This window comes from Scleropages formosus, chromosome 20 (genome assembly GCF_900964775.1).
Source record: "Scleropages formosus chromosome 20, fSclFor1.1, whole genome shotgun sequence".
Taxonomy (NCBI): Eukaryota; Metazoa; Chordata; class Actinopteri; order Osteoglossiformes; family Osteoglossidae; genus Scleropages; species Scleropages formosus.
The window spans coordinates 13716323-13729405 of NC_041825.1; the positions used below are offsets into that span (position 1 = coordinate 13716323).

Here is a 13083-nt window from a genome sequence, read left to right on the forward strand (position 1 = left end):
GAGGCGAACCGGAACCTAACCCGGCAACACAGGGTATAAGGCTGGAGGGGAGGGGACACACCCAGAACGGGACCATTGCAAGGCACCCCAAGCAGGACTTGGGACTCGGCCAAAGCCGCTGCGCCCCCCCCCAGAAACTAGCTATATATAATTATACACTCTGTGTAACTACTTTAAATGTGTTCTTTGGGAACCTGGGTATACATAAACCTTATGACGTAAAGTAGTTATTAATAGCATGACTGAAGTTATTAATTTCATGATTCACCTTACGACATACTGTAACTACATGGCAAGAATTTGATAATGATTGCTTTTTGTAGTCTTGCCACAAAATGTACGCTTGGAATTAATTGTTTTGATTAAAAAAAAAGAATTAAATAAATGTAAAAAACATCAATGCTCTATGCTTTGTTTTGAAAAAAAGAAGGGAATTCCAGATACAATTTTTGTTTATTCTTCATAGCTCTAAAACAGAGGTTTTTAGTGCATTGGGTGTGCCTCTCTAGGGCAGGTGCAAAGGAGATACAGGGGAGATGTGAGGTGAATCCCAGAAAATTTATTGCAACTGCATTCTTATTGGATAAAAATCTAGTTTATAATTCTTTATCATTCATGTTATGAATGTAAATCATTAATATTAAATAATTATTAATGTTATTATCAATTAAACATGCCTACATACCTCAACAAATGCATATCATTCGCTCATTACAGTCTTCACACACATCCCATGTCTCATCATCTCATTAGGGTGGTCCTAAAGAACTTTTTTGCTTTAATATTTTTTTTATAAGTAAGGAAATGGCTAAAAATAAAATTTCTATCTTAATTATGTCTTCATTGTTTAATTGATTAATGTTGACAATAACAAGAGATTTAAACATTATGTTGCCTTTCAGCTGAGCTGTGAGGGTAAAAAGGTTAAGAATACCTGGTTTAAAATTTAGGAATGAGGAAGAAATCAGTGTATATTGTAAACACACAATAACACAAATGTAAAATCGTCTGCACAGGACAAAGTTTTTATGCTGATCTGGGACCCTCCATTACTTAATACCAGTTGGTATTAGTAGCTACTTTTAAAGAATTTAATAAAACGCTGTAACAGAACTAATGTGACAGCAAACAATGAATGCTTTAGATATTGCATATCTTTACACATTTATGTGGACTGGACCTCATAATCTCATGGTTGTGTTGCATCCCGGCAGCCTGGAGAAATAGAGCCAGTTAAAATGTTCCAACTTTCCTCCTAAAAAGAGCTTTTGCCCTACGAAAGACTACTGAGGTTATCTTTTATAAATCTTCAGTGTGATATGTTTAATAAAGGCAAGGGAATTTATACATTGTAGAAATATACTTGTTTTTTTAATAAAACATGTTTTGCAACATACACAGCACTGCAGAGTAACCCTGTCCACACAGCTGAACTGCATCATTGCTCAGTTGCCCAGATCATGGTAGAGTCATAATGTGGAGCAACGCAGGTTCGTATGAGTGTCCACAGCACAGGAGATGGGAAAGTCTTTGCTCTCAAATGTTCTCACACATTGAATGGTTTCATTCGCCAGTTTTATTTTGAAATCAGGATAAAAAAACAAAGAAACTGTTATTATTTTCTGTAAGCTTATTACTCGATGTGACTATGGCACCAGTGCCCAAGGAACAATGTTTTATCCTCTGGCTTTCTTGATTGCCAGACTTAGGACAAACACACCAGTGAGAAGCCCTGATTTTTTTTTTCTTTTTTTACAGATCAGGAAAAATAACTTCTTATTCAGTGACAGCACTGGACAGGCTTTTAAGTGACACAGTGGAAAAAGGAGTGACACTGACAAATCAGTCACCAGGATACACAGATGTGCAACTGGTTTAATGAGAAATGTTGCGGTTTCTTAAATATAATGTCTTCTTTCAATAAAATATGTTTTTCCCTATTGAGGCTGTCGTACAGCAACATGTTGAATTTCTGACTGCTTTTATCATAACAAGATGTTATAACTATTCTGTGCTTGGACAGCTTAGCAGCAAATTTTTCCCACTGTTGGGGGAAACAGGCGCGTTTGCTCTGCTGAGAAGTCCAAAAATGCGATAGTTAAGGTCTGATAAGCTTAGTGGGCCACAAGGGAAGGACCTGACATAGCTAAGTGGGTGCCTCTCCACCAGTCTCCAAAGCTACGTTGAAAGCTATAGAGCTGGTCAAGAATGAAAAAGGGATTTCAGATAATTAATTTCTTACCAGGAGGCCTTCATCTCAAATGCTGTAAAGTTTTGCAGCACCTTTCAGTACTTCTTTAACAAAGAGCAATGGAAGTGAAATTTTGGCTGAAAAAGGGAAAAGACGGCCGGCAGAATGTTAAGGGAGCAGATGACAGCAAAAAATGCTGTTCATCACCTCCCAGGGATAAGCTGTGGCTGGTTGCTTGGATGAGGGACCACCCAGAGGTACCCGTGGGGGAAGGGGAGGGAAACGCGAGGCCTCGCTGAGGGATTCTGTGGAGACTGATCCTGTCCTCTAGGCTTCTACAGAGGCACCAGAGACAGGATATAGCCCAGCGGGGAAACTGGATACACTTCAATTTCGGCACGCCACCTGGCTGATATCGCAGCCGCTTCTCGGTATTACAACTTGAACTTGCATGAGGACAGGTTCTGAAAAGCTGTGAGCCCAGGATCCCAGACAGTGCCCTGTATTTGAGTGTGGGTTCAGAGTCCTGAGAATGTGTACTGCTATTCTCTGTGCTTCTTTTCTTCCGCTATAATTTGAACATAAATGGGGAATCTAAATGTTATGTTCCTAAGCAGTGCAATTACCTTCTTTAGTGTGAACAAAAAAAACTAACAAAAACATTTCATATTGTGCAATTTAAAGTGCTTAAGGTCATCCTCAGCATAAATCATCTTACATAATAATAACCATGTAAGCATATTTTAAATGTAAACTTGGAATGGAAAAAAATCCAGACTCAGGTAGCAGTTTTGCATTTCTTATTTTTCCAAGAAGTTCTACAGTATGCAAATTATAGCACATAGGCAAAGACATTTCTCAGCCTACAGCTTCATTCCTCCACTTGGAAGAATACTTTAAAAGACTGGATAATTGTAGTAATCAACGAACCTACACATGGCTGTACATTCATATTTAGGTTAGCATAGCCTTGAGCGCTGCTCAAGCCCATTTGTCATTTCTAAGGCAAGGAGGCCAGTTCAAAGTTCTGGCACACTAAGAAACCAGTGCAATAAAAAACATCTCGGAATGTGATTGATCACTGCAGGAAAGCTATAACATAATGTGTTCTTTCATGTCTATTACACTGGAGACGGTTTACCTCAATTGCCCCATTGAGGACGACACCTGATACGTCTTTACGGAATAACTTGTCTAAATTGGAGCAGAAATTAATAAACTCTTGTCAAATGCCTCAGATAAAGTGAAGATAAGATGATACTTGGGGCTATGCGGGGCAAAGAAGAAAATAGCTCAGGCATTCTGAAAGCTTCCCGTTTTGTTCCCTAAAGATCTTTCACATTTTGTACCCGCACTGGTAAAAACATCCACAAAGCACATCCTACCTAAAGCTTGAGATGACAGATTGTAGGAAAGACAGCCAAAAGGATGTTATTTGTGATCTTTAGTGTCCTATGGAGCAGATGACTGTTAGGGGACCCAGAGAATATACGGATATAACAGACTGCCTCTTTGTAGGATAAACAACAGTCTCCCTAACAGCAAACGCTGAACTTGTTCAAACTGTAAAATCAGTTATTCTACAGTTGCCTTCTCCACCTGACCTTCATCAACCCATGGAATACATTCCTTTGCTGGCATTTTCACCTCCAAAGTATTTTCCATTGTAGCATTTAAACAAATCTTGGTAGCAGAAACAATGAGTTTTTTCAAGACAGAGAAATCTTAACACATTTCTCTAATTAATGTTAGTTTGTTGTGTCCTTTCCCCATAATTTGAACATAATTGTACAGTTATATTTTTAACTGTTATTTCTTTTAATCATACAATGTAATGAGGTAGGGAAGATAAATACCTAAATTCTTTTCGTTTTAGCAATGAATAACAAGAGCCAAGAACCTTGAACGACATTTCTCTACTACCACAACCACTGCAGTACAAAGAATCTCTTCTGTAAAATCCAAGGCCCATCGATACACAGGGGACACAGCATGGAGGTTTTTAGGAATAGTAGTTTTAATCGGAAGTTAAAACCCGGGCAACGGTTTGATTCGCGTTCAGTCTTTGAGGAGTTTGCTTGTTATCACCATATTCGCATGTGTTTCAGGTGAATTGGTGGCTCTAAATTGTCCTTAGTGTGTGTGAGGCTGCCCTGAAATGGAGTGACATCTCATCCAGAGTTTCCCATCCCACACTCTATGCTTCCAGGATAGGCTCTGTGACCCTGCATTGAGTAAGCAGTTTTGATAATGGATTTGTAGTTTCAATCTAAAGATTTGTCAAAATCCTAGATCATTTACCAAACATAAATGAATCATAATACATCTAACAAGTATCTATCTTCTTGTTCAGACAATCTTCTCTTAATGGTTCATTTGCTGCTGAATAGAAGCAGCCTATTTCTAACTTTACTAGGAAAACATTGCCATGTCAAGAGCTTCTCTCTCATAGTCTTGACTAAAATAATTAAATACAAATTCTTGGATCATAAGATGCTGAAAACACTCTAAGTGCCAATAAGCATACTTAAAACTTGAAAGATGTGTATAGCAGCAGCTATCTCATGAGCCGACATTGATGGACCAGAATAACAAAGTTGACAATGTGTGAATCAAAATTAAGTTCTTGCTTTGTCACTACTTTGAGCAGTTGCTTTTTCTGGTTCACACCTGCAGCCTCAAATGATCTAAAAGCAAAGGAAGCCAAACTTGGCCATCTTTCACGCAGCTCACCTTCAGGCAAAAAACATTACTTACCATCCTGGCACCATGAACTTACCCCCTTCCTCGTTTCAGACATCACCTGTCAGAGGAGCAGGCGGCCATAGAACATCGCAGTCATGGGAGGAAAACAACACAAAGAATGACAGATGAGGAGACTTCCTCAAAGTCTGACCGCAGAGCATGAAGCATCTTGTTGCGAGTGAATTTCCACGAATGAACCAGTGTTCATGAATTTCCGCGAATGACTTGACAAAGGTTTACAAATCCAACCATTTATTAAACTTAACACCAGGCAGCATATCAAGACCAAACCAATTGCTGTTGACACGGCTGGTGAAAACAGCTCAGTACATCTCATTGAAAATTTAATTAGTTTTGTGTTAGGGATTCTTCTGCACAATTCAGTAGAGGTATTTTCAAATGAGGTCATTTTAAAGTACTCTGCACATTTATTATATATCGATTTCTATATCTCTGGAAATAAAACGGACTACTTTCAACATAGATGGCACTGTATGCCATTGTTTATTTATTGCCAGATTACTTGCATCATGGACAAAAATTCAGATGAGTAGCCTAAAATGTCAAGACTGAACAAAGCATACTACACAAGATAGTGAAGGAGAAATCTACTGTGAATAAAATGCCCCCTCTTGTGGTTCGCAACTGAAAAATTCATCATTAAAATATTTATTGCCCTGATTAATTCATTACAGGATTCCTTAAGGAAAACATCCCATGTCAGCACTTTAGAAAATGAATTCATATAAATGAAACATAAGAGGTCAGTGAGACATATTTCCCATGCTTTATTAATGAACAGCTACAGGTCCTCATTATTCAACACAGGTTAAAAAGTGTCTAGGATTTTTATCAAATTAGACATATAAAAATATCAGACTCTGAATGCATAGGTTAAGTCCATTTTTTTCTTTTACTAAGAAATTAACAATTAGTAAATACAGTGTTAACCATTCCTACTAAACCAGTCAGATTATTGAAGCACCACAACACTCTGACTCAACACATACAACCAGGACACCAGCGTGAGATTCCTCACTAACGATTGCCGCACTTACATATTCACACTTCCCTGTAGTCAATGAGATGAGACCACATCAAATACATATCCCAAAAATCCCCACTGAACAGTCTAATTTCACAATCCATGAAAAAAGTCCAAATACTTGGCATCTTTTCCCCCTCACTGTTTTGATAATCCTCTTATGATGTCCATCATTTTTTTTTTTTTTTTTTTTTTTTACAATAAAACCTCCATAATTCTTTCATTCCCATTTTTCCTTGCTTTATTCATCTCAGGGGTATCAAAGGAGATGGAAGACAAATCAAAAACAAAACTATGGATATTAAAGCCAGACAGTGCAACTCAATCTTGCCATCTGTGCAAACTTCAACACATGCTTGTTTCATTTCAGTATTGAAAACGCGCATTTAACACCACTGCTCACATGATGTCTACAAGTATTAACAGGGAGGAGATAATGAATGGCTACAGTCAATGATATAACTATATGACCATCTAGTCTGTTCTTCAAAACAAATTTTCATTCCTCTACTTTCCTGGGTAGTGTATGGTTATGGTACTCCATATGTATGCTCAAACAAAGGCATTTTATCCTAAAGGTCACAGGTATCATATAAATAAATTCTATAGAAAACTCCCCAAGCCTTTAAAAATATAAATAGGAAACAGATACACTGTATTAAAACTGAGAACCAAAACACAACCCTACAGTATATATGTAACAGAGGTGAAACCACTGTAGTTAGTTTGAAAATCACTTGTGCTTTACCCCCAATTTATTAAAAACTATAAGGTTGAGTATAAATTAGAAAGGTAAACTGCAAAGAAAAGAATGAACATACATATAAAAAAAGAAAGTCTTACTTTTTAGTTGTCCAACTTTCACAATGGCTTTGCTGCTACATCATTCACTTATAGTATTTCTTGCTGAGTAGCTTCTTATATAAATCAAGGTGTTAACAGAATTGATTGATTTTGGGAATACAAGGCATGGGAGAACATTGCTCTTGTCATATTCCTCCTAGCCCTAAACACCTCTTAAGGTCTCTACAGGTAGTAAAGCAGAAGAGAAACCTGAAATCAAATGTCAAACTAGGCACAAACTTTAACTATAAAGAATCTGAATACTGTTAATCACCACCACCACCACCACCACCACCACCACCACTGGAGTATTTGGAAGTTTATGTAAGCTGTATGGAATACAACCATGAATAAATCTTTGGGGTGGAATGGGACTAGATGCCTACACAACACAGAAGCGAGACATTTACCAAGGAAAAAGTTCTTACATATGTATTAAAATTTTTAGTGTTTTAAAAACATGAACAACAAGAGAATACAGGTGGTCCCCGATTTGGCAAGAGACATTCATTAGAAACCGTAGTTTGAATTTTGAATTTTGATTTTTACAGGGGAAGCGATACGTGGAGCCATACTCTATTAAATGAATTTTAAACTTAGAATATTTTTGACTTTTGATGGGTTTCGGGAAACATGACCCCAACGTAAACCATGGACCACCTGTACAGAACGCCTTGGGAAAAACATACACTTGAAAGTGGCCAGTTTAAGTGTGTAATCCTGGTAATACTGAACGGTATCAGTTATCAATGTGATAGGCTTATTAACTAACTACAGAGATCTTTATAGCAGCACCTAAATAAACTTGACTGTGAATTTCTGTTCTTAAATTACAAAAAAATTACTGAATTTTAAAAAATATGCAACAGCCATCCGTAACAAAATAAGTACCGATAAAACTAAACAATACCCTCTTATACTGAGCTTAAAAATTTTCCCATGAAACAAATCCATCCAGTTTACATAGTACCACAAGTACTCGTAACATAAGCAGCTACAAATTTCTCTGTAAGGTTATCTGCCCAGTGAGTTAGATGCAGAAAAGATATTTTTCAATAAAATGAGTGGAAAATAACTACAAAAGTTTAAGCCTCTATGCATCTTTTTCTCCTGTGATTTATTTACTGTATTACATCTAGCCATACATCAGCAACACCAAATTGTTCATTCAAGCTGGTACTAAATGAATTCCAATTTTTTTTTTTTAAATCACACCTCTCAGGCTTAGAATTTAGGGGATGTATGCAAAGTAAAAATTGAGCAAAGGAAATAAAAATATATAGTTTCAGCCAAAATAAACCATGAACCCATATGCACAGCCAGTCAGCGTGCTCTAGAATCACCCTCAATTCCGATTAATACGTCAACTTAGAGGCTTTCATGTTGTAGCACGGCCTGTCGGTCAAGCTGCCGTGTCCCACCCCTGAGAGCAGAGACAGGCCCTCCATCCTCTCCAGCACAACCTCCAGCTCCTGGAAGTCCTGAAGCCTGGCCACGTCTTTATCCTGAGGATGCCAAGGGAAAACAGCACGCCACAGAAAAGGGACAAATATCAGAACAATTTGGCATTTTCCCCGAAAGGCAATATTATGTTTCAGTATGACAATTTTTACCTTATTAGTAAGCGTGAATGTTCCATGCTTTTTGTATATGTGTAAACATACATATATACTGTGCGTGCACATGTATGTATACTGGTTCTCGGCTACATAATAGATTCAGCTCTTTGGGTACAGTGAGGTGGTGCTCAGGGGCACTTGCCTTCCGAAGCATGGTGTTGGGCAGTTTGCGGATCTTCTCTACGTGATCAGCACTGATGCCCAGTTCGCGGCAGCAAACCCGCAGAAGAGAGCGGTATGTCAGCTCCTGTCGGTCCAACTCCACCTCAATGAAGTCATTCTCTCTTGCATTAAGGTTCTGAATCCGCACTTTCAAAACAAGCTCTGAAAAGGACATGGAGGGGACATGTCACCGAGGAGTGAACACTATTTATTTAATGAGGGGTGTTTTATACAGCATTTGAAAAATACTATTGCACAGTAAAAAGGGGGGGGGGCGCGGTGACGCAGTGGGTTTGGCCGGGCCCTGCTCTCTGGTGGGTCTGGGGTTCGAGTCCTGCTTGGGGTGCCTTGTGGCGGACTGGTGTCTTATGCTGGGTGTGTCCCCTCCCCCTCCAGCCTTGCATCCTGTGTTGCCAGGTAAGGCTCCGGCTCGCCGCGACCCCACTCGGGACAAGCGGTTTCAGACAGCGTGTGTGTATTGCACAGTAACCAAAGTAGCTAACTTGATTCATATCTTTAAATATGTTAGTGACCAATGTATCTTCTGCTAAGGTACAGAAATGTCCTAAAAATGTGAACGGCCTAATTCCTAGCATGTTTACTTTTTTGATTTTGTCAGAACTCTAAAGCTCAACTATAATTTTAACAGCAATAATGGAAACTACCAGCAAGAATCAAAGTTGCAGAGGGGCTCAGAAAACGGCATGAAAAAAGCAAGCGCCTCACCTTGCACGTTAACTGGAAAGGTACTGGTGAAAAAGAAGGGTTGGAATGCAGGCACTGAGACCCCAGGCTGAGGGCAGTTAAGTTGCTGAGGAATGGACTGCTGTCTGCTGACTGAGGGGTGGGCAGACTGTGAGCTGGCGGGCACACTGCACACGGGTTCCTTTGGAGACACCCCATGGGCACACTCGCCATTCCTGGAGAGGAGCACCTCTGAGAGTGTTCCGTTGACAGCTCCCTGAGGGTCCAGCATCAGGCCATTTTGCTCAACAGCCGGAACACGGGCGCCCTCTTTTGGAACCTCCGTACTGGCAAACAAGTTGTGCTCTTGTTCACAAGCCAGTAAGGCGGCTGGGGAAGGGCCTGGTTGCGAAGGAGACGAGGCAGCAGGCTCACAGTAAGGCTCCTGATTGGCTGTGCCATTTTGGAATAGGTGGGATGCTAGGATGAGGTCATCTGTATCCGTTTTACCATATGGGAACTGTGGGTTTGACAGATAATTTGGGATGATTGGCAATTCTGGTTCTTTCACTTCAGGAACATCTTCCTCCACTGTGAAAAAGAGAAAAAAAAAGTTATTTCCTTGAGCTTATTTGTATATTGCCGTTTTCTATTTTATGCATGTTGAAAGCAAAATGTCTACAACATGAAACATTAGCAATAGTTATATGCCAAACACATTTTCATAGGGGCTACTTACACATAATATCCTTAAACATCTATATTTAACATTGACTAAATAAATTTTAAGAACTTCACAACCATGCACAGTAGCGTAAAGGAACATCTACCTGATCCCAGAATTTCAGTCTGTAACCTCTAAGTAACAGCATCCAATTCAACTGCTTTAACCAATTTCCTTCTTAATTCATCTGCCAAATGTCACCAAGTCACAGTCTGCAGGGGAGCTCAGGGATATATAGCAATACTATTGTCACAAAGTCTACTTATTCCCTGAAACAAAGTCATCACAAAGGTTTATGATTTAAACCCAAAGGTGCTAGTACTGAGCATAACCAAATTTGATATAAAGTAGACATTAATTCCGCAGCTTGCCTTAATATCTCTTTCCCTTCCACCTCTGCTATTTTGTTCTGCATATTATGATTCAGTTTTACTAAGTTTATTCATATAACCAGTTACAGTCAGTCACAGCTGAAGCCTAAGACTCTACAGTACTAGTTATACAATAAATCTTCAAGTTTTTCTGCAGTGGCCTAAGGCTTTCTTTCAAAAAAAAAAAAAAACATTTTCTGGGATTCAGACAAAACAAACACACAAATTAAGAGGGAAAAAAATAGACATCAACAAACATTCAAAGCAATGAACTATAAATTTCATAAATGAAAATTTGCTTCTGATTTTGACTATAGAGCAGAAAAACAAACATGATACACAGATTTCTGCAAACCTCCCAGAAGTCTTCTGATGTCAGGCTTTGATGTAAGCTGAACAGCTAACTCTCCTTTGGATGTGAGAATGCCTTTGTCTGCTCCAGAGTTCAGCAGGAAGGCCACCACTGCTTTGTGGTTTCTCTTGCATGCCCAGTGCAGACAAGTCCTACGTGACAAAACAATGTTTTTTTTTGTATTTGAAATTACAAGGTATACATTTCCAAGAGACATTTTTTTCTGACAATACAAAATTTGACAATGCAGTTTGTTGTTATTGCACCATCAACTCAATGTCATCTCTTTGTAACTACAAAAACATTGTGTCCAGAATGTTCCTATTTGCACCTTATGTCAGGCTTGATGACAATCAAGTATAGTTACATATAAACTACAATTTCTAAGAGGGAAAAAAACCTGCTATTAAAGCCCCATTACAGTTTTACTGTCAAGCAAGACTGCTGCAGCAGCATGTTTGGGGAAAAAACTGAAAGACATTGAATAAAAGCAGAGAATGACCTCAACCAGACGTAGCACTCTTCAAACCGACAAGCTGACCATTGTTGATACCAAACTATCTGATGCTTAACACTGCATTTAGGTGCCATTTACATTCATTCATTTAGCTGATGCTTTTGTCCAAAACTACTTACAATGTTAAGGCTACAATTACTACAGTTATTTAACTGGAGCAATTTCCGGTAAGCGCCTTGCTCAAGGGTACTACAGCTGGAGGTGGGGATCCAACGACCTTTGAACCCGCGACCTTTGGATCCAAAGGCAGCAGCTCTAACCCCTACGATACCGGCTGTCCCCAAGTTTAACTTGAATGACGTTGGGGGTACACTGGCAACAAAGGTTAAGAGTCACTGAAATGACACTGCTGCGTTACATCATTTGCAGAAGTGTGCGATTCAACGGGAAGCTTCAGGTTACTCAGCACACACACGCACACAACACCAGGGAACAAAAGTGCGAGTGCAGCTACGGATTCACCAGACGCAGCCACATCCGGGAAAGAGGAAAATCAAGTCCAGGCAAAATGTCAAAAGAATATTCCAGTGTCTCAACTCCACGTCGCCTCCAGCAGCTTCCGAGACCCACAGTGTGTCAGTGGCACTGGCACTCTTCATAGGTACTACCTGTGGCTCTCACACTTGCGTGACATCTTAACTAAGGGGCAGGAGGAAAGCCTAACGAGACCCCCCACCCCAGCCAGTATAATTTATAGCATAGAAGTTAGAACTTATTCCAGTACGACGCTGAATATTTTTGGTCCCACAACTAATACGGGACAAGCTGCGACACCACCGGCTGCACACAGATGATGATCTACGGGGTGTCGGCCGGCCGCCGCTCTGCACGTGAGAGGAGGGCGCAGGTGGCGCGAGCGACGACGACGACGACGTGCAGGTGACGTGAGCGTCCACGTACCAGCCGTTGATCTCATTCTGCGAATTGACGTTCACTCCGCTGTCCACCAAAGTCCGCACCTCGTCGAGGTCTCCGAGCGCCGCGGCTTCCCGCAAGCGCTCCTGCAGCTCCTTATCCAGAGACAGCGTGGACATGTCTGTTGATAAGTGAACTCATAAGCAACAGCTCGGAATGCTTTGCGTTTTGTCTACGGAGGCGAGCAGAAGTGACAACCTTCCCTTTAGCAAAACAATGTAATAGCAGCTAAGTTCCTCAAGCAGAGAGAGGAGGCACTGTTTAGTTTTTTTTTTTTTTTTTCTTTCAAAGACGAGTTACGCTATTTATATTATAAGAAAGCTAGTGACTACGTCTGATATATTCCAGCTTTGACATCCGCGCGTTCAAAGTTCACCTAAGATACAGTCGATCATTCTCAAAGTCGCGCCTGTTACATGCCTCCTACGGACTGTAGAAATGTTTGCGCTGCCGACAGCTTGAACGTTACACAACGCCCGACTGAGAGCTAACATGCTAAGAAATAGCGCTGTTCGCTCAGTTACTCCTCCCAGGAGGGACTGGATTGAGTGTAACAACCGCGAACAACTTGCTTAGTTCCTACCTCGAACTTCCGGTGTTTGCATTAAACGCCGACGTCTAGGAAATAGTGCCCCCTGCACTCGGATGGATAGATGGATGGATGGAATCTTTTTCTTCATATACAATAATTTCATAATTGGTATTTTAATTAATATCTTCCCAGGTTTTCAGGTCACACCATGGTCATAAGGATCACTTCTGAGTAGCGATAATTTACAAAGGATATTTAGGAATGTAAACCTGTATGTCATCATTGTGAAGCTATACATATTAACACGTTGCTTATTAAAATACACAAAAACGATCAAGTCAGTGCCATATGATTTTTCCATGATTATACACAAAAATATATCA

At 39.9% G+C, this 13083-nt stretch overlaps 1 protein-coding gene across 1 annotated transcript; it reads right to left on the reverse strand.

Annotated features, from left to right (window-relative positions):
- Positions 1-6204: 6204 nt before the first annotated feature.
- On the reverse strand, positions 6205-12700 carry ankrd40 (ankyrin repeat domain 40). The gene is made up of 5 exons (XM_018761468.2): positions 12154-12700; positions 10740-10888; positions 9332-9880; positions 8586-8767; positions 6205-8329 (listed from the first exon to the last, which is right to left on the reverse strand). The coding sequence occupies exons 1-5, from the start codon at positions 12285-12287 to the stop codon at positions 8180-8182; spliced, it is 1164 nt and encodes a 387-aa protein (XP_018616984.1). The 5' UTR covers positions 12288-12700; the 3' UTR covers positions 6205-8179.
- Positions 12701-13083: the final 383 nt, after the last annotated feature.

What these genes read in the sequence shown, in the direction of transcription:
- ankrd40 (XM_018761468.2), bottom strand. Translation starts at nt 12,287, where the DNA reads ATGTCCACGCTGTCTCTGGATAAGGAGCTGCAGGAGCGCTTGCGGGAA. An exon ending in CAGAATGAGATCAACGGCTG is followed by an intron (nt 10,889 to 12,153) that starts GTACGTGGACGC and finishes TTTGTCACGTAG; the next exon opens with GACTTGTCTGCACTGGGCAT. An exon ending in CATCAGAAGACTTCTGGGAG is followed by an intron (nt 9,881 to 10,739) that starts GTTTGCAGAAAT and finishes TCTTTTTCACAG; the next exon opens with TGGAGGAAGATGTTCCTGAA.